At 37.8% G+C, this 22,636-nt stretch overlaps 1 protein-coding gene across 3 annotated transcripts in view; it reads right to left on the bottom strand.

Moving 5' to 3' along the window:
- Positions 1–22,636, bottom strand: part of LOC103301984 (signal recognition particle subunit SRP54) — an 85,452-nt gene that overhangs the window by 18,185 nt on the left and 44,631 nt on the right. For 2 of the 3 annotated variants that reach the window (XM_054716544.1, XM_054716545.1), the window contains exons 13-16: positions 22,395–22,503; positions 17,294–17,464; positions 11,988–12,083; positions 10,728–11,237 (exon numbers count right to left, since the gene is read on the bottom strand). In XM_054716544.1, coding sequence (XP_054572519.1) covers positions 11,146–11,237; positions 11,988–12,083; positions 17,294–17,464; positions 22,395–22,503 — 468 coding nt within the window. In that variant the 3' untranslated portion in view covers positions 10,728–11,145. Of the gene's footprint in view, positions 1–10,727; positions 11,238–11,987; positions 12,084–17,293; positions 17,465–22,394; positions 22,504–22,636 lie in introns of those variants that run through there. The other variant, XM_054716546.1, reaches the window with a different exon arrangement.

The raw sequence follows: 22,636 nt of genomic DNA, 5'->3' as shown, positions 1-22,636 counted from the left end.
CTCACAGGCTGGAGCTGAAATGCGGTTGCTGAAAAAAATATTTTTTAAATGTGTGGCGGCTCATGCTACATATTCCACCCCTAACCCGGATGACAGTCTAGCCAAAAGAGCCTTGAAAGAAGAGCCTCGGGGGTGGATTTTACTGACACTTGTCTGGAACATTTAAAGGTAGCTGTAGACAAGTTAAGGGAGACCTGAAGAAAAGCCAAGGGCAACAGCAAGCTTCCATTTTGGCAGATGTTTTGTGTGTGTGTGTGTGTGTGTGTGTGTAGGCATCCTGGACTTTCCCCGTTTTCCCAGTGTTCAACCAAATTTAAAAAGTCATGATTGTAATGATTATTGCATTACTTAAACTAGTTGGGGGGGCATTTCCAGCTCAATGACTTTTTATTGTAATTTTAGTATGAACGTTTTCACGAAAAGGTCAAATATAAAATGCATTATTGTGGCCAAGGAGAGTGGAGTAGGGAGTTCGTTTGGTATTTTAAATTGCATTTTTCATGCCAGTAAAAATTCAGAAATGGTCCCCAAAGGTAAGTCCTAGGATATTTTGTTCTGCAGCATGGCAAGAGCAGCCATAGGGCAGAACACCCCTAGAACCGTAAATATTACTTTCTCTCCTGTGCAGTTTTTTTTTCTTACTCTCGGCTTAATATTGCTGTACACCTTCCATCCTGCTATAACTATGATGATTTTTAAAAAACCTTAAAAATAAAGTTGGTAATTTGAAAACCATCTGCATTTTAAACAATGGTTGGAAATTCATAATCTGTGTTCCAGTAATAAAATCAAATTAGCTTGTTGCTGAGGTAAACACATTTTATTAACATGATCTGATGCTGTCTAGTGGCATTAGTCAGGGGTTGAGTCAGTCTAAAATGGCAAAAACAAACTGCAATAAATTGAAAAGAAAAATAGAGCCAATTGTTAAAGACTTCATGAATTGACTTTCATAACAAGATAGCTCTCTACATTACATCTATTCAAAATCTCATTCCTCTTAGTGGCAAGAAGGGTAATCAACAATCATTAAAAATTTGTGGAATGTTTATAAATGCATTATTTTATTTTACAAATTGGCAATTGAATTACAATTTTCACTGCTGAAGCCGAACTGATTTCCATGGGTTATAAGTTTAATGAAAATTTAAAATGCAAGTCACATTCCAATATGAACTGGAAGTATTTTCTAAGAAGAGTTATCCTTTAACACAAATATACAATTGAAGAGCAGTCTATTACAAACAAACAACTCATGGCAACAGAAAAGCATAGAAATTCTAACGGTTTTAGTTTGGGCATTTACATTTTTGTGATTATTTCCAGGCTCTTACAGGTCAACTAAAAGTGGACAACAATGCAACATGCCTCTCCTTCTTTGACTTTATGGTGTAAGTTATATCACTATGACAAAAAATAAATTCAGATATTACTATAATTTATCTACTTGAAAACATGATTGTGGTCTAACTTTATCATTTAACTAGCGTTCCCGTTGCAGGAAAAATCCTGCAATAGGGTTTCCTGCTGCACTCTACCCCGCCCTGCCTGCTCTCCTCCCTTGTCCCCTGCCCCGCCTTCTCCGCCAGCCCGCCTGCTTTTCTCCCTTCTCCCCCGGCCCCGCCTCTGCTCCTCCCTTCTCCTCCCCCTGGCTTGCTTGCTTCTCCGCAGCTTTGCTCCCTTCTGCAGCTCTTGGCTTCTTTCTACGCTGTCTTGATATGAAAATTAGCCGCCATCTTTGTTGGGGTAATTTGCATACTTGTCCTGATTGGTTGGTGGGGCGTGGCTTGGCTGGTGGGCGTGGCTTGGGCATGGCAAAGGTGCGGTCAATTTGCATATTTGTCTATTATTAGGTAGGATGATGCATACAGAGCTAAATAGGTAAACTTGGATCTATTGCTGTGAAAGGCTGGAAAAACAAAGCTGAATAAAATTCAATAACCAGGACTGTCCATCAAATTAAAGACTTTCTTGTGATTTTGACATAGTTACATACATATTTTAGTAGAGCTTATTTTTAAGGTAATCCCATCCCTTAAATAGGGAGATATATTTTCATCATCATCTATGCACAAAAATAAGGTGGTAAAAATGCACGTTAAGCTGATTTTAAGCATAAAGATATTGTTGACAGTAGTGGCTTCACTTATGGGGCCCAGTTTGCTAGATACTATGATAAGGGCTTTCCTTGTATTAACTCTTCCTCACAACTCTGAGATATTATTATAATCACCAACATTTTACAGATGAGCAAAGGCTTAGTAACTTGCGGAAGAACACAGCTGAGAGGTAAGCAGCAGAGCAAAGATTGAAACCCAGGCAGTCTGATTCCAGAGCCTATCCTCAGCGACGCTGCCCCTTTGAGAATGAATATGTCAGAAAATAGGCTAGTAGGAAGGCAGAAAATTCTTAGAACAAAGGGACGTGCAATATTTGGAAAGATTTGCATGGAAATTAGTAAAATGTGTACATTTTTAAGTCTATTGTAAGCAATAGCCATTTGTACACTTTAAGTCCCCATCTGTAAGAAACCAATGAAAATACCAAGTAAACTTGTTTTATTTGATGTTACGTGAATACATTTGTTTTAATTGAAATTTGGTCAGGTTTCTTGTCATGAGAATATACTATTGATATTTAACTACCAGAATTCTGTATATGGCATTAAGTCATAAAATGTTAGTTTCTTTGTACACAATGCCAAAATGCAGTAATCTCAAGGTTGAAGACCTGTGCATCATAATCTGAAGTCTGTAGAAACCTAGAGATCTTTTGACAATAATCTAAAAAACAAGTATAAAGATTTAATAAGGATTTCCACCAGTAAGGATACCTTTCTTCTTGGGGCAAGATCATCCATTGTGTCTTTTAAAACAATAAGAAGGAAATTGCAGAAAATACACATCAACTGAAGGATTTCACACTCCCTGCATTTCCTATTAAACACAGTGTCAAGAAACAGGCTATTTCTTGTACCACTTCTGCCAGAAATGAAATTCTGAACCACTTAAATGATTTCCCAGTCAAAATTATGGGCCCATGAATATATCTAATAACAACTCCTACCTCCTTTGCCACTGAGGAGCCAATTTCCCCAATTCTGTTATGAAATGTAAAAATAAAGCAAACATCCTATATAATAGAGGGAATATGCTAATTAACCCATTACCCTCACAAAGATGGTGGCGTCCACAGCCAATAAGGAGGGAATATGCTAATTGACTATCACGCCCTCAAAGATGGTGGCACCCACAGCCACAAGATGATGGTGCCCAGCCGCCCAGGGCCACCCCCTCCAGTGCATGAATTTTCATGCACCAGGACTCTAGTGATTTATAAACTATGCAGATAGGCAGACATTACATGTTCTTCTCCCTTGATGCAGATATGGGAACTTTCTCTGGAAAGAGGCTCACAAAACTTTGCCATATGTTGCTTAGGAAAAATAGATCTCAGCCACAGGAGATTATTCCCTTCTGCTTTCTCTGAGTAGGAAAAACCTTTAGCAACAGTGTCAGAAAACCCCAGGTAGGGGATTTTCTTACTTTCAGCCTTGTCTGAATTATCCCTCTTAATGCAGGTACTATTGTGTAATTTCTTGACTATTTTTCCATTTATGATACAACTGCTACTGAGAAATACATTGTTTTAGGCCAGCTATTTTCAATGTTTTTCATCTGATGGCACACATAAACCAATTACTAAAATTCTGCGGCACACCAAAAAATATATATTTTGCAGATCTGTCAAAAAATTGGTATAATTTTAACAGATTTACCGAAAAAAAGTAATTACCTATCCTTTTTGCTTCAAAGTAACTTTTTAAAAAATCAGGTGCCTATACTTGTATATAAGGATTTCTGGTACCAAAAATTAACCAATCAAACCTTATTATGCAACATGACCAATAGAGGCAACTCTATTATATGACCTATACATTTATGGTTTAAGATAGGCCATTCACACTAGATGACTATTGTTGTGTTGGCTGTTGTCATTTTTTATTTGTCAATCTAAGGGAAAAGAGGTCAGTGTACATGACTAAGTAGTCAGGTATTACATATTTTAAAAATTCTTGTGACACACAGGTTGAAAATCACTATTTTAGGATAATGAGAGAACCCATTAAAGATATAACATGCTAAAAAAAAAAGATATAACATGCTGTTCAAATAATTTCAAATGAAAAGTACAGAGAGAATTGCAAACAGGATAGGCATGCCAAATTCAAAAAATTTGTGTTGCATTACATTAATGTTATCAAAGAAAATATGCCATAATTATCAGCTTACAAGGTATCTTTTCACTTTAAAAGTATTCAAAATTACCTTGTACTCAATATGCCTATCTATACTAATAAAAGGGTAATATGATAATTAGACCAAACATCTTCTGGACAAAGCCATGGTGGCGGTGGCGGGGGCCAAGGCAGAGGTGGTTGGAGGCAATCAGCCCGGCAGGGGAGAGCAGTTAGGGGGCCACCAGGCCAGCAGGCAGAGGCGGTTAGGGGCGATCAGGCCAGCAGGCAGAGGCAGTTAGGGGTGATCAGGCAGGTAGGGGAGCATTTAGGCACATCAGGCAGCAGAGGTGGTTAGGGGCCAGCAGTCCCGGATTGTGAGAGGGATGTCCGACTGCTGGTTTAGGCCCAATCTCCTGAGGGGTCCCGTATTGGAGAGGGTGCAGGCTGGGCTGAAGGATCCCCCCACCGCATGCATGAATTTTGTGCACTGAGCCTCTAGTCCAGGCGTCCTCAAACTACGGCCCACGGGCCACATGCGGGTGTTTTTGCCGTTTTGTTTTTTTACTTCGAAATAAGATATGTGCAGTGTGCATAGGAATTTGTTCATAGTTTTTTTTAAACTATAGTCCGGCCCTCCAACGGTCTGAGGGACAGTGAACTGGCCCGCTGTTTAAAAAGTTTGAGGAACCCTGCTCTAGTCTATAATAATAAAAGTGTAATATGCTAATATGCTAATTAGACCAGCAGCCGAACAACCTCCGGACAACCTTCCAGACGAAGCCAGGGCTGCGAGGGCCAAGCCCCTTGAATTTCGTGCATCGGGCCTCTAGTATTACAGAAAAGAGGTCAGTAAGGAGTGATTGGGCTTAGAGTAGGGGTGGGAAACACCATATCTTGAGCTGTATAAGGCCCATGAAATCATTTGGTCTGGCCCTGCCAAGGAATTAGGAATAAGTTAATTAAATGTTTGATCAAATATTTTTAAGCAGGCTGAGTAGTATTCTGTTGTATATTTGTACCACTTCTCCTTCATCCAATCATCTATTGAAAGACATATTGGTTGTTTCCATAGTTTGGCCACCATGAATAGTGCTGCAATGAACATAGGGGTGCATATATTTTTGTGCACACATATTTTAGAATTTTGGGGGTAGATACCCAGGAGAGGATTGCTGAGTCAAATGATAACTCTATTCTTAGTTTTTTAAGGAACTGCCATATTGTTTTCCCATAGTGGCTGTTCCAGTCTACATTCCCACCAGCAGTGAACGAGGATTCCCTTTTCTCCACAACCTCTCCAGCACTTGTCATTACCTGTCTTGTTAATAATAGCTATTCGAACAGGTGTGAAGTGATATCTCATTGTAGTTTTGACTTTCATTTCCCTAAGAGTCAGTGAAGTTGAACACCTTTTCATACTAGTGGCCTGGTGCACAGATGTGCACATTGAAAGGAAACCGGGAGCGCACATGCCCGGAGAGTTTCCACGTCCCTGTGAGCCGCTGGGAAGTCATGTGAGGAGTCTGTCCTCCTCTCCTCAGCTTCCTGAAAAAATATTTCCAAATGTCCCTTCTGCAGCCAGGGTTGTGCCTATCTGCCTGGGAGGTCCCTGGTAGATGCCTTGGGCCATGCTGGACACTTTCCACTGTTCGGAGCTGGAAAAGAGACTCTCCGAGGTGAACAATACAAAGTTGAGGATCTTGGGGGGCAGGTGTGCTCTGTTGCCCACGTCCCCACTCTTCAGATCCATCTCTCTTTTACCCCGATTGTCAGTCGCCACCTTGTGGCCACTGTTGTATTTCTGCCTTCCTCTGTAGCTCTGGAGCAATCGATAAGGGATGAGATTTGATCTTGATGCCCGAGGCAGAGTTTCAGGAGCCCAGTGACAATATCAGGCCCAACCTGGTTACTCCAAGTGTCTGCGCTTCAACTGTTCTCGAAATTATAACTGCAGGCTTATGAGGTACGAGGGATGTAGCAGTGCTCTAAGCAGCAGGCAACTGGGGAGGAGCCTGAGCCGGGATGGGGCACCCTGCACCGCTCCCACTCACCCTGGCCCTGCTGCGCCTGCAGCTGTGCCTGCCAGCCATGAGCCCAGCTTCTAGCTGAGCGGCTCTCCCACTGTGGGAGTGCACTGACCACTAGGGGGCAGCTCCTGCATTGAGCATCAGTGCGTGTCATAGTGACTGGTCAACAAGTTGTTCCGGTCGTTTGGTCGAAATGGTCGCTTAGTCTTTTATATAAATAGATTGGCCATTTGTATGTCTTCTTGGGAGAGGTGTCAGACGTTCAGGTCGTCTTCCCATTTTTTTTAAAGGGTATATTTATTTATTTTATTTTTTAAAATCTTTATTGTTGAAAATATTACATGTCCATTTTTCCCCGTTGACCTCTTCTAGCCCACTCCCCCACTCCCCCAGGCCTTCACCACTCTATTGTGTCCAAGGGTATGCATATATGCATACGAGTTCTTTGGTTGATCTCTTCCCACCCCCCCCACCCTCCCTGCCTTTCCTCTGAAGTTCATAAGTCTGTTCCATGTTTATATGTCTCTGGATCTATTTATTTTGTTAATTAGATTCCACATATGAATGAGATCATGTTATACTTATCTTTCTCTGACTGGCTTATTTGCCTTAGCATAATGCTCTCCAGCACCATCCATGCTGTTGCAAATGCTAAGAATTCTTCCTTTCTTACAGCTACATAGTATTCCATTGTGTAAAGGTACCACAGCTTTTTTATCCACTCATCTGGGATGGGCACTTGGGCTGTTTCCAAATCTTAGCTATTGTAAATTGTATTGCTATAAACATAGGGGTGCATATATCCTTTCTGATTGGTGTTTCTGTTTTCTTAGGATATATTCCTAGAAGTGGAATCACTGGGTCAAATGGGAGTTCCATTTTTAATTTTTTGAGGAAACTCCATACTCATTTCCACAGAGGTTGCACCAGTTTGCATCCCCACCGGCAGTTCATGAGGGTTCCCTTTTCTCCACATCCTCACCAACACTTGTCTGCCCATTTTTAAATTGCATTATTTGTTTGTTTGGTGCTGAGTTTTATGAGATCTTTATATTTTGGTTATTAAACCTTTGTCAGAATGGCTGTTTGCAAATATCATCTCCCATTCGGTCAGTTGTCTTTTTGTTTTGTTGTCAGTTTCTTTTGCTTTGCAGCTTTTTAGTTTGATATAGCCAGATTCATTTTAGCCCTTACTACCCTTGTCTGTGAGGTCAAATTCACAAAATGCTCTCTGTGACCAAGATTTATAAGTTTAGTACCTATCTTTTAGTCTATGTAATTTGTTTCAGCTCTGGTATTTAGGATCCATTTTGAATTTTGTATATGGGGGCAAACTGTAATCATTCTTTTGCATGTGGCTTTCCAGTTTTCCCAGCACCATCTTTTCTCCATTGTTTGTTTCTGGCTCCTCTGTCAAAAATGATCTGTCCATATACATGTGGTGTTATTTTTGAGCTCTCAGTTCTGTTCCATGGATCTGTGTATCTATATTTTTTGCCAATAGCACGTTGTTTTGGTTAGTGTCGCTCTGTAGTATAATTTCAAGTCAGGTATTGTGATACCTCCAGCTACTTTTTTTTTTTTTCAAGATTGCTTTGGCTATTTGAGGTATTTTGTGGTTCCATAATAATGATGATTTTTTGTTTTATTTTTTTAAATTACATTGGGATTTTGATGGGGATTCCATTGAATCTGTATGTTGCTTTGAGTAATATGGCCATTTTAACTATGTTGTTTTTTCTAGTCCATGAGCACGAAATATATTTCCATTTTGTGGTATCCTTTTCAATCTTTTTTTAATGTGTTTTTTTTTTTTAAATTGATTTCAGAGAGAGAGGGAGAGGTAGAGAGTTAGAAACATCAATGAGAGAGAAGCATTGATTGGCTTCCTCCTGCATGATCAATACTGGGGATCAAGGCCACAATCCAGGCATGTGTCCTGACCAGGAATCGAACTGTGACTTCCTGGTTCATAGGTTGATGCTCCACCACTAAGCCACACCAGCTGGACGTTTTCAACCTCTTTTAATAATGCTTTGTACTTTTCAGTACGTAAGTCTTTTGTATCCTTTGTTAAGTTTAATACTAGGTATTTTATACTTTTCGATTGCAATTACAAACAATTTTTTATTTTCCTGAAGTTTCTTTGTTAGTATACAGTATATAGAAAAGCAGTGGAGTTTTGTACATTAATTTTTGTATCTTGCAACTTTACTGTATTTGTTTATTGTTTCTAATAGTTTTTTGGTAGAATCTTCAGGATTTTTATGTACAGAACCATGTCATCTGCAACTAGAGACACTTTTCCTTCTTCCTTCCCAATTTGGATGACTTATTTCATTCTCTTGCCTGATTGTTCTGGCTAGGACTTCCAGAACTATAAGAGTGATGAGAGTGGGTGTCCTTGTCTTGTTTTAGAGGAAAAGCTTTGTTTTCACCATGGAGTATGATAGTGGTTGAGGATTTGTCTTATATGGCCTTCACTATGTTGAGATGCTTTCCTTCTATACCTATTTTATTGAGTGTTTTAATCACAAATGAATGTTGTATCTTACCAAATGCTTTTTCTACATCTACTGATAAGATCAGATTATTTTTATCTTTTCCTTTGTTAATGTGGTATATTTCATTGATCGATTTGCATATGTTGAAGGATCCTTGTGCCCCTGGAATGAACTTGATTGTGATGCATTATTGTATTCAATTGACTAGTATTGTTTAGGATTTTTGCATCTGCATTCATCAGAGATATTGGTCTGTATTTTCTTTTGGTATCAGGGTTATGTTGGCCTCATAAAATGTATTAGAAAGTATTGTCTCCTCTGCAATATTTTGGAAGAGTTTGAGAAGGATAAGTTTCAAATCTTCTTTGAATGTTTGGTAGAATTAACTTTGAATTGTCTTTGAAACCATGGTATCCTGGACTTTTTGGGATGTTTTTCAGGGTTGTTTCCATTTCCCCACTGCTGATTAGTCTATTTAGATTTTCCAGTTCTTCCTGATTCAGTCTAGGAAGGTTATATGGAGGAAAGCAAACTACTGAATATAGAGTTAAAAACCACAGTTATAAGGTTTTTCAAGAATTTTCTAGAAACTGCCGATAAATTTAGCGAGACCCTCGAGGATATGAAAAAGGACCAACTAGAAATTAAGCATACACTGACTGAAATAAAGAATAATATACAGAGATCCAACAGCAGACTAGAGGACCCCAAGAATCAAGTCAAAGATTTGAAATACGAAGAAGCAAAAAACACCCAACCAGAAAAGAAAAAAGAAAAAGAATCCAAAAATATGAAGATAGTGTAAGGAGCCTCTGGGACAACTTCAAGCGTACCAACATCCGAATTATGTGGGTGCCAGAAGAAGAGAGAGAGCAAGATATTAAAAACCTATTTGAAGAAATAAAGACAGAAAACTTTCCCTACCTGGTGAAAGAAATAGACTTACAAGTCCAGGAAGTGCACAGAACCTCAAACAAAAGGAACCCAAAGAGGACCACACCAAGACACATCATAATTAAAATGCCAAGAGCAAAAGACAAAGAGAGAAATTTAAAAGCAGCAAGAGAAAAACAGTTAGTTACCTGCAAGGGAGCACCCATATGACTGTCAGCTGATTTCTCAACAGAAACTATGCAGGCCAGACAGGAGTGGCAAGAAATAGTCAAAGTGATGAATAGCAAGAACCTACAACCAAGATTACTTTATCCAGCAAAGCTATCATTCAGAATTGAAGGTCAGATAAAGAGCTTCACAGATAAGAAAAAGCTAAAGGAGTTCATCACCGCCAAACCAGTATTATATGAAATGCTGAAAGGTATTCTTTAAGAAGAAGAAAAAGGTAAAGATAAAAATTATGAACAACAAATACATATCTATCAACAAGTGAATCTAAAAATCAAGTGAATAAAAAATCTGATGAACAGAATAATCTGGTGAATATAATAGAATCAGGGATATAGGAAGGGAGTGGACTGACAATTCTCGGGGGGAGGGAGGGGTGTGGGGGGTGTGCGAAGAGACTGGACAAAAATCGTACACCTATGGATGAGGACAGTGGCGGGGGGGGGGGGTAAGGGCAGAGGGTGGGGTGGGAACCGGGTGGAGGGGAGCTATGGGGGGAAAAATAAGGAACAACTGTAGTAATCTGAACAATAAAGATTTATCTAAAAAAAAAAAAAGCCAGTTATATACAAAATATTGTATTATAAATTGTAACCCCATTCACAATTTAAATTTAAATGGCAGCGGTAAGATTTTCTATGGCAAAATTATCTTAATTTTTCTAAGTTAAACAAAAATTCCTAGTACTAATGGTTATGACACTCTACCATATTTCCCATTAAAGGTATACTTCTAAGGATAGCTTTAAATGACACAGAGCTATTGATTTTTCTGTCTGTCTAATGTGATGCACTGATAATTTTAAAGCATAAAGAAAATTAACAAACCCTTAACTTATAACAACTCTGAAGTTTATTTTATAGCACTTTTATTGAGAAATTATGTAACTACTGACCAGGACTGTTTACAAATGTAATGCTTGGCCTTTGAAACAATTAAAAACTCAAGTACTAAAATTTTACATCATGATTTGTTTAACTTAAGTGTTACGATGGTAAAAACTGACAGAAGAAAATCTAAAGCAAAATATGATTTCCACAAAAATCACATATTCCTCCCTGATATCAAAGGGAAGGAGGAAAGAAGGAAGGAAGGAAGAAGAAAAAGAGGGGAGAAAAACGATGAGAAGAGAAAAGAAAAAGGGCAAGACAGGCAAGAAAAATACTTTTTTCCCCATTTTTAAAAAGAGGAAACTCTGAGGTTTCAGCAAATAACGTAATCAGCTGAGTCAGTTTATATTAAGGCATCTTCTTTACATATTATTGAATCCCATCATGCCTTTCATATTGCCAGCAGCACCCTGTTGAAATTGCCTCATCATTGACTGAAGTCCTGCCATACCACCTAGAGAGAAAGTAAAATCAGATAATTATTAAGCAGGACTTGAAACATTTGTTACTTCTGTCTAATAAGTACTTTAACTCCCAAAAAATATACCAATATTTTTCATCTATAAAAGAGAATGAATCTATTTCATCAAGTGATGAGAAATAATACCTGAAAAACCTTAGAACAGAGTGTCTGTTACACAGTAAAAAGTCAATAAATCTAAACAAAAAATTCAATTTCTGGGAAGTCCAAAAGAGTCTTATTGTAAATTGTAATCAATTTGGGAGGGCAGGGAGTTATTTCATAGGACTTACAGAAAGAATTAACCTTTTATTGCCTGATCAGTGTGGCTCAGAGGTTGTGCACTGACCTATGAACCAGGTGGTCATGGTTCAATTCATGGTCAGGGCACATATGAGTTGTGGGCTCGATCCCCAGTGGGGTGCATGCAGGAGGCAGCCAATCATTGATTCTCTCTCATTATTAATGTTTCTATCCCTCTCTCCCTCACCCTTCCTCTTTCTGAAATCTATAAAAACATTAAAAAAAAAAAAGATTAAGTAGCTTGCTCAAATATCACACAGATGGCAGCAGAGAAGTGAATAAAACTTCAGCTTACATAGGCACTGTTACAACTATTCAACTTAGAAGTCAGATGGCTATTTCCCTAAAATCACATATCTGTTGAACAGATTTTCACAATATCACCAACAGAAGGCTTATGAAAACTCAACCCTTAACAACTGACAGTAACTCTGTATTTACCCATGTGATGAAGAACTCTTGGATCCATCATTTTGGCCATTTGTTGATTCAATTTTGCCATCTGTGACTGGCTTACATTCTTAGACATGTCACCACCTGAAATTAAAGAAGGTTTTGAGTCAATATAGAATGTAATACAATCAGGATATCAAAGAGTTTAATAAATTGAGTAAATAAAAAAAATCACCTATAATCTTATCACTCTAACACAATCATTTATATATATACATACATATATATATATATATATATATATATGTATGTGTGTATATATATATATATATATATATATTCCTTTCTAATTTTTATCTCAATTACATATATACTTTTGAGAAAGTATAAGTGAAATTCTATATTAAGAAATATTTAAGGAACTTTCTTCAGGGGTAAGATTTTTCTTAATACTTTTAGTTATACCTGTGAGCCACTATAAGCAAAACTATCCAGTGGCGATTAATGTAAGCTATAACAATTTATTAGAGTGATATGAGAGAATGCTGAACAAAAAACTGTGTTTTTAGATATGGATTAATCAGGAAAGAGTCTGGATGCTGGTAAACGAATATGAAAGAATGAGTCTGAGAGAACCTGAAAATTTTTATATATCTAAGAAACTATTAAAAATAACAAGAAGCTTCAGAGAATAGTAAGACAAATAACCCAACTCCATTTATCAATGATTTGCCGTACACACAGTCAAAACTCCACAGGAAAAGAAGCAGGCAATGAAAAAGCAGCACTCTGGGGCAGGATAAGAGGTTTTCTTTTTGAGCAAGCATGTCAAACTTGTGGTCCACAACGAGTATTTTTGTGGCCCAGCCAATATAATGGTATGTAATAAATGTTTTAATAAAAATTTCATAACTTAATTTTTACAATATCCTGTTATACATAATCCTACCTAATAATAGACAAATATGCAAATTGACCATACCTCCGACACACCCACAAGCCACGCCCACAAGCCAATCAGAGCGAGTATGCAAATTAACCCAAACCAAGATCGCTACAGCCACAGAGAGCAATGTTTCCTAGGTAACAGAGGAAGCCAAGCTTTCTGCCTGCCCTTGCCAGGCCAAAGCCTCCACTCAAGCTACAAAGTTTCAATTACAGAAGGTAAATTAATTCAAACAAATGGCGGCAGATTGGAGCTTGAGAGAGCAGGCCAGGGTTGCCGCCGGCAACAGGGGAAGCAAAGCTTTCCGCACACCCTGGCCGGGGCCACCCACTTAAGGCAACAAAGTTTCAATTATAACTCCAACACAAATGGCTACCAGCCTTGGAGGGAGCCCCAGGCTTGGCTCCGCTCCAGGCTACAAAGTTTCAATTATAGAAGGAAAATAAATTCCAGATTCTATATTAAGAAATATTTAAGGAACTTTCAGGGCCTCCTCTTGGGTTGCCAGGGGGCGTGGCCGGCCTGCAAACCACCACAGGCCCCTCGCTCAGGCCATCCCACGCCCCAAGGGAACCCCCACCTGATCCGGGACACCCTTCAGGGCAAACCAGCTGGCCCCCACCCCTGTACCAGGCCTCTATCCTATCTAATAAAAGAGTAATATGCAGATTGACCATCACTCCAACACACAATATAGCTGCCCCCATGTGGTCAAAGATCCTGTCCCCATGTGGACACATGATGGCAACCACAAGATGGCCAGCAGGAGAGGGCACTTGGGAGGCACCCGGCCTGCAAGGGACCAGGCAGTTGAGAGGGACCAGGCTTGCAAGGGAGGGCAGTTGGAGGTGATCAACCCTGCAGGAGAGGGCAGTTAGAGGTGACCAGGCTGGCAGAGGAGGGAAGTTGGGGGCAAACAGGCTGGCAGGGGAGTGGTTAGGGGGTGATCAGGCTGGCAGGCAGAAGCGGTTAGGGGCAATTAGGAAGGCAGGCAGGCAAGCAGTTGGGAGCCAGCAGTCCTGGATTGTGAGACGGATCCCATATTGGAGAGGGTACAGGCTGGGCTGAGGGACAAACCCCCTCCGTGCACGAATTTCGTACACCGGGCCTCTAGTTATTAATAACGAACTACAATGCTCGCTAATGACTGATTACTATAATTGTGCTGCATTCATTTCCCTTATGCACTTTACTCGCAGACGCACCATTTCTCTCCACCAATACTAGCAGCAAATATTTTAGCAGCCGATTTCCACATCATTAGTTTTGTACTGACTTGTCTAGTGTGCGCAAAAGGAAATATTTTGCTTTTGGAGAATAAGAAAAATCGATTTATTTGTATTATGCTTATTAATTTGTGCAGTTATTCAGTGTCTGGTAAGTTAATGTTCAAGAAAAAATATTAATTTTTATTAAAATGTTCTATTATTTTATGTTAATAATTACTCACTTATTTCAGCCCTTTGTATTCAGCATGTCTCTATCGAAATAAGCCTACATTTATTAAAATTGAAGCTTTTGTTTTTTTTGCGGCCCACATAAACTTAAACCTTATTTATTTGGCCCGTGTTAGCCTTTGAATTTGACATGCTTGCTTTAGAGAATAGCTGCTGTGCTTAAGAGACAGAAAGCAAAAGAGATCAATGCAACAGCAATGAATAAATGAAACTGCTTTAGCAAATTTACTTCATAGGAGCATTTAGGAAAATGAAAACCAAAGCTGCCCTTGATTCTCTAATCAAAGCCGGCTAATCTAAGTAAATTATATGAACTAAGGTCTATGAATAAAAGAGATGTTTTTATAAAACACAATGAAATCTGTGAAAAATAATTAAATCTATGCAAGATGTAAATTCTATGTTCAATTTGTTTTTTGTCACAAGAGTCTGTTCCTTAGGATTTAAAACTTATGGTGTGACAAGGATGTGCCCCATATCCAATGCCCATTTCATCTTGGTTTTGCCGTTATTGAGTAATCAATGCTTAGATAAGAACTGGTTGATGGATCTGCAGTAGTTCTATCAACAACAGTGAGGGTTTAGGAAAGATGTTGAACTGACACCTGTTTATTAATCACTATCTGAAATAGCATGTGATGTTAGGAATTATAACCAATTTTAAACATGTCTAACTTTTTCCCTTGGCACAAAAGAGAATCTAGGGCCCTAGCCAGTTTGGCTCTGTGGACAGAGCATCAGCCTACAGACTGAAGGGTCCCAGGTCCGATTGCAGTCAAGGGCACATGCCCAGGGTTGTGGCTTGATCCCTAGTAGGGAGTGTGCAGGAGGCAGCCAATCAATGATTCTCTCTCATCACTGATGTTTTTATCTCTTTCTCCCTCTCCCTTCCTCTCTGAAATCAATAAAAAAATATTTTAAAAATAAAGAGAATCTAGGATATAGCAAGCAAGGAAAATAAGAAAAGTGTCAAAGAAAAAGGTGATAAGAACTTCTATAAATACTCATTTTTTAAGAAAGCTATTTAATGGTACGATTCATCTTTAGAGTGTGCTTAACTAATATTTTTTGAGCCCTAGCTGGTTTTGCTCAGTGGGTAGAACATGGGAAGAATGGAGGGTCCTGGGTTCAATTCTGGTCAAGGGCACATGCCCAGGTTGTGGGCTTGATCCCCAGTAGGGGGTGTGCAGGCGGCAGCCAATCAATGATTCTCTCTCATCATTGATGTTTCTGTCTTTCTTTCCCTCTCCCTTCCTCTCTGAATTCAATAAAAATATATTAAAAAATATATTTTTAAAGAAACTCACTTTAATAGTGTTTATAATATAGAAAAAAATCGAGAGGCCTGGGACAGTTAATTAACTCTTTGGAAAAACACACTTATTTTTTTTTAACCTTACACAATACAGAGCAAAATAAATTTCAAATGGGACAAAAAGTAAAACCTAACATTTAAATAAAACCAAAATGAGTAGAAGAAAATATAGCTGACTACTGTTGCATCAACATGGAGAAGACTTTTATGAGCATAAAAGAAATAAAAGAAAATGATAAATAGCCTTGACTACATTAAAAATGAAAATTGGTCATTAAAAAATATAAATAGTCCTATCCGATTTGACTCAGTGTATAGACCTGCAGACCGAAGGGTCCTGGGTTCCATTCTGGCCAAGGGCACGTACCTCGATTGCAGGCTCCTCCCTGGCCTGGGCCCTGGTCAGGGCACATGTAGGAGGCAACCAATTGATGTGTTTTTCTCACATGGATATTTCTCTGTCTTTCCCTCTCTCTTCCACTCTCCCTAAAAATTAATGGAAAAATATCCTCGGGTGAGGATTAATACACACACACATACACACACACACACACACACACACACACACACATTGCTGGTTTGCTCAGTGGTTAGAGTGGTGGCCTGCATTGAAGGGTCGTGGGTTGGATTCCAGTCAAGGGCACATGCCTCAATTGCAGGCTTGATCTCTGGCATGGTCAGGGCACCGTTCAGGAGGCAACCAATCGACGTGATCAATGTTTCTCTCTTTCTCTCTCCCCGTCCCTTCCACTCTCTCTAAAAATCAATGGAAAAAATATCCTCAGGTGAGGATTAACAAAAAATAAATATATATGTATATAAGTATTTATTAAAGACAAGTAAAAAACTGGGAAAATATTTGCAGATATAAACCAAGGATTTTAAAGAGTATTACAAAGCAATAACAACAACAAAAAAGAAATAACAGCTAACCTAAGAGGTGATTCACAAAGGAAATTCAAACCAGTAAATGCAGATATGTTAAGCTTTATTAGTAATCTAAAAAACATATATTGAAAAACATTTGACCACTAAATTGGAAATATGAAATTATTACAAAATTTATTCAGCATCTACTGTTTCTAATCAAACAAACAAAAATCTCTTGGCTCATGGATGATGGCACAAAAACTGATATAAGAACTTATATTGACAGAGAAGCAGATGAATCAGCCTAAATATCCAACAAAGAAGCATTGCAGTAAACAAAGATACATGCTCAATTGGAATAGTATGCAGTGGTTAAAAGTTATATTTTGAAGAAAATTTGACAATATGGAAAACAGTCACAATGTATCAGAAAAAAACACAAGTTATATCAAATATTATTTGGAATACAACCCACGTAATTCTCTGGGGAGTAAAGGTAATGGGTATTTAAAATTTTTATCTTATATTCTCTACATTTTATTTAATATATATTACATCTTCAAAAAATAAGTTAATTAAGTTAAAAAAAATCTGTTTATTACCTTGAAAACAGGTAAATCAGAAATCACATTATGAACCTTGAAATACTTAAATATAACACAAAATTCAGCAATATATTTTCTAATTCTGGCAGTATTCATAGCTTTAATTTTTACTTTCTTTCCTTTCAGTGTGTTAACTAAATTGATGAGCTTATTTTTCTTACCTTTGAAAAGTCCTTTGATACCTCCCATCTTTTTTACCATTTGTGCAAATTTGGTATATTGTGTCAAAAGTTCTTGAACATCTCTCGTTGACACACCTGATCCTCTTGCTACTCTCTGGATTCTTCCTGGTTGCTTACTAAAAACCTTGGCACCATCTGTACTGTCAAGTTCTGCAGGCAAGGAAGGGTCAATTACTTTCACTTACATACAATTAACTTTCATTATCAAAGCAGTTATATGCAAGTATCTTACACACATAAAAACAATTATAATGGTCAAACCACAACAGATTTAACAAATGTTATCAGCTGCCCTGTTTACCTGATTATTAAAAGTTAAACATGGAATATATTACAAAGAAATTTATATTCATAAGCTATAAAAAAACAAAAAAACTAATATGTACTTACCCTACAGTTTAAGTAAAATAGAACATTCTGAAAACCTTTGAAACGCATGCCCATCCTTTCCATATCTCTTATCTAACTGCTCCTCAGAGCATGTATCAGAGCTAAAAGGTATATTTCAAAAAAGAACAAAAGTGCTCACCTTAGCTCTAAATACCATTAACCTTTAAATCATAAATTTAGGCATATAAGCAAGCAGAAGTAGGTAGATCTACCTATATTAACAGAATAATTATTATATTTCCTATTATCAAGTAATTACTACTGGTATTTTAATCCTTTCTGTAACATAAAGAATGAGTTAATTTGCTTCTGTATTTTGATAACTCTTAGAATATGAGGCACATTTCTTCTGGTATTAGTTGCATATAATCTCAAAAATGAAATGGCCTTTAGTCAAAATCTATTATGTCTGCATCCTCTCTCCAAATCCCCCAATAAGTGGTCATCTAGCCTCGGCCTTGATATTCCCAGGAGAGATAACCCACTATCTAACATAAGGCAATCTATACCATTCTATTATTTCTGTAATTACAGAAAATCTTTTTACATATTAAAATGAAGTATGTTTTCCTGGTATTTCTTCCCATTTGCATAAATGTCTCCTCAGCAGGCACAAAGAATAAGTCTTTCAAATATTTGAGAGCCACCCACATGTGACCTATGAATTTCCTCTAGGTGAAAAATATCCAACTCTTTAGAACTCCATTTATCATCCTGATTTTCTAAATACAACTTCTAATTTGTCTATGCTCTCTAAGCATTCTGTCCAGAAGTAAACTGAAATCCAGATGAAGTCTGATTACCAATACAATACAATATTAAATTGTCTCATAATAAGCTTACAGTCCATTAAAACGTCTAAATCCAAGATTTTAAGCCATATCTTCACAATTAAATATTTAGGAAATGTGTATCATAGTTCTTTCAAAAGCTCAAACAGAGTAAGAGAGAGAAGATAAGCTAATAATAGCACATCATGGTAAGCAATATGATAGAATTAAGCAAATAGCAGGAGACATAATTTAAAGAAGAAAGGAAGTCAGGAAGAGCTCCAGGTGGTGGTTTCTCTTTAACTGAGTAGTCCTGAAGGACAAGTAGGAGGTAAGTACAGAAGAGAAAGGAGAAGGGGACTTTCTAGGAAGTAGAACATAGATTCCTACAGTAATAACTATGTGTAGAAGAAATCAAGCATGGGTAAGAGCTGAGAGATTTAAGAAGTAAGGTAAGGGCAAGTTAAAACAGAACTTGTATGCCAAGCTTAGGAGTTTAGAATTCATCATGAAGACAATAAAGAACAATTGAAAGATTTGAGCCCAGAACTATTATGTTTAGAAAGACCATACTGTGGCAGTGAGGAAGAAAGACTGAAAAGAGGAGTGAAAAAATAGAAAGGGAAATGTTAGGGAGGCTAACATAGCTATGCAGGAGATATAGAGGCAAAGAAAACGGGATATGTGAGAAATATTCAGGAAGTAGAACTCACTAAAATCTAAGGTGATGTTAAGGTTTCTATATTCCACTTCAAGTGGTAAAACATTGATACAAGTAGCTGTGGTAAGTTAAATACATATGTATATTATAATACCAAGAGCAATCACTAAGAAAACTACTCAGAGATATATTAAAAAACACCATAGGTAATTTAAATAATGTTCAAATAACTCATAGGCACATAGAAAAGAGAAAGCAGAAGAACAAAATCAGAGGGAACAAACAGAATTAGAAATAAATCCTAATATATAAATACTATATCAGTTAAAAGAGATCATCAGAATGTATTAAAAGATAAACCACCCAATTACATGCTGTTGACATGAAACTCACTTTAAATATGACACTCTGGAGGGACCTGGAGTACTATGCTAAGTGAAATAAGCCAGTCAGAGAAAGATAAGTATCACATGATCTCACTCATATGTGGGATATAAAGAACAAAATAAACTGATGAACTAAACAGATCTAAAGACATAGAAACATGGAAAAGACTGATGAATCTCAGAGGGAAGGCGGGAGAGAATGGATAGTAGGAAGAGATTAACCAAAGAACTTATCTACACTAATAAAAGAGAAAGATGCAAATTGACTGTACCTTCACGACGCCCACCAGCCAATCAGGAGTGAGTATGCAAATTAACCCAACAAAGATGGTGGGTTAATTTGCATACACAGGTGCTGAGCGGCTGGGGGCAGGATGCTTGCGTCGCCACCAAGGTGATGACGCAGGTGTTCCACACTGCCCCAGCCACTCTGGGCCTCTGGGCAGTATGGGAAGGCAGAAAGGCAGAAAGGCGGCTCCGGGCCAGAGCAAAGGCAGTGCCAGCAGCCAGGGGAAGGAAGGCCCATTCCTGCATGAATCTTCATGCATCGGGCCTCTAGTGTGTGTGTGTGTGTGTGTGTGTGTGTGTGTGTGTATGTATATATATATATATATATATGACACAGACAAGTATGGTAAAGGCATGGGGCGGGGGGTGGGAGTGGGCTAGAAAGGGTCAATGGGGGGAAAAAGAGGACATTTGTAATACTTTCAACAATAAAGATAAATTTTTAAAAGTTTAATATAGGTAATTTAAAAGTAAAAAGATGGGCCCAGCCAGCATGGCTCAGTGGTTGAGGGTCGATCTATGAACCAGGAGGTCATGGTTTGATTTCCCATCAGGGCACATATCTGGGTTGCGGGCTCGATCCCCAGTAGAGGGCATGCAGGAGGCAGCTGATCAATGATTCTTTCTCATCACTGATGTTTCTATCTCTCTCTCTCCCTTCTCTGAAATCAATAAAAAAAATATTTTTTAAAAAAGTGAAAGGATGAAAAAAGATACACAATGCAAAAAACTAATAAAAAAAAGCTGAAGCCCGGCTGGTGTGGCTCAGTTGGTTGAGCCTTGTCCCATGCACCCAGAAGTAGCTGGTTTGATTCCTGAACAAGGCATAAGACCAGGTTGTGGCCCAATCCCCAGTAGGGGGCAGCCAATTGATGGTTCTCTCTCATTGATGTTTCTATCTCCCTCTCCCTTTCTTTCTCTGAAATCAATAAAAACATATTAAAAAAAAGTTGAAGTGGTTGCATTAATATCAAAGTAGATCCAGAACAAAGGAGGACATTACATACATAATGATAAAAGAGTCATTTACTAAGGAGACATAAAAATTCTAAATGTGTATACACCCCCCAAAAAAGCTTCAAAATATATAAAGCAAAACTGACATAATTGAAAAGAAAAAAGTTAGGCATTTTAAATATATTTTATTGATTTTATTACAGAGAGGAATAGAGAGTTAGAAACATCGATGATAGAGAAACATCGATCAGCTGCCTCTTGCACCCCCCCTACTGGGGATGTGCCCGCAACCAAGGTACATGCCCTTGACCGGAATCGAACCTGGGACCTTTCAGTCCACAGGCCGACGCTCTATCCACTGAGCCAAATCGGTTTCGGCAAAAGTTAGGCATTTTAATACCTCTATCTTCACAATCAATACAACTATTAAACCGAAAATCAGCGAGGATATAAATCTAAGTTGACCCGTTTCTAGCTTGGGTGACTGAGTAGATAGATAGAAGTGTCATTTACCAAGGGAGAAGCACTACATTTTGGATCTGATTTGCCTCAGAAAACTTTCAAACATGAAAACAAAGATGTCCATCATTTAGTGAGCACCTAAAGAGGTGATCCAGAGTGTAGATTCTTGAGCCAGAATGATTGAGTTTGAAGCCCATCTAGTGATTTTGAGAAAATTACTGCATCTCAGTTTCCTAATCTGTAAAAGCTAGATAACAATGGATTTTGACTCCAGAATTGCCCCTTAAGATTTGTTATGAAAATTAAGTAGGTTAATATATGTTAAGTCCTCAGGACAGTGCCTAAGAACAATGCCTAGGACAGAGTAAAGTACTCTAGATATGGCTGCAATTATTAATTCTATATGCAAAACTTCTTGCAGTGTTGAAGATAAGAGATAAGAAAGACACAATCTTATTTAAATTACTATGAAAGCCTAGAACTTAGGAAAGAGGTAGAGACTAAAAAAAAAAAAAGCATGTATTTCTTTGTAAATGAGGTCAGAGGTCAAGTGGTAAAGAGCCTTAAAAAAGAATATGTATGATATACATGTTGGATTGAATCAGAAAGGGTGCTTAAAAACTAGTAAAAAGATAAAGGGGTCTAGGGACTAGAAATGCTAATGGAATAACCAGATAAAACACCTGAACTATAGAAGGCAGGATAATAAAGGATTAGAGAGACAGAGCAATGTACTTCATCTAAGAAGAATGAAAAATGAACAAACAGTTTCAGAGTAAAATAACTTTGCAAACATTGCTTAAACTATCCCTCTCTCATAAATACCATTTCACATTAGCATACTAGAGATATGAAGAGATTTATAATAAATACACTTATTAGTTTCTTTTTAACCTGGCCTTCCACCAAATTTATTTGACTACAGAACTCCCCTTTTAAGTTTTTTCTACCAACATCATGAAGAACTAGTGTTGTTTCCATGGAACTAGACCTTTTTCTCAATGAAGTCTATCTACTAATCATTAACCTCTGAGTAAGAGCTTTCAAACAAATATAAATCTACCTAACAAAAGCCTTGTAGTCTCAATTTTTCTCCATCTTATCCACAAGACCACAGTGAAACTCTCAACTTGCTGATATGCAGAACAAGTAATCTACCAACTTACCTTGATCATTCATACTATCCATTATCGTCATTAATTTCTTTAGCCTTGCCATTGACTCCTGTTCATTTCCTTTGCTCATAAAATCTGTTCCAAAACCAGGAATCATCCCCTAAAACAGACATATTTAAACACAAAATCAATAATAGCTTGAGATGAATTATTCCGAATGTTGGCATTTAATTATTGGCTTTAACATTGACACTAAGTTTTTAAAGTATATATTTTTACCCAAATATTAAAAA

This window comes from Eptesicus fuscus, chromosome 5, assembly GCF_027574615.1.
Source record: "Eptesicus fuscus isolate TK198812 chromosome 5, DD_ASM_mEF_20220401, whole genome shotgun sequence".
Lineage (NCBI taxonomy): Eukaryota > Metazoa > Chordata > Mammalia > Chiroptera > Vespertilionidae > Eptesicus > Eptesicus fuscus.
Note: the sequence above shows the minus strand (reverse complement) of the source record. Positions and strands in the feature narration are given on the sequence as shown.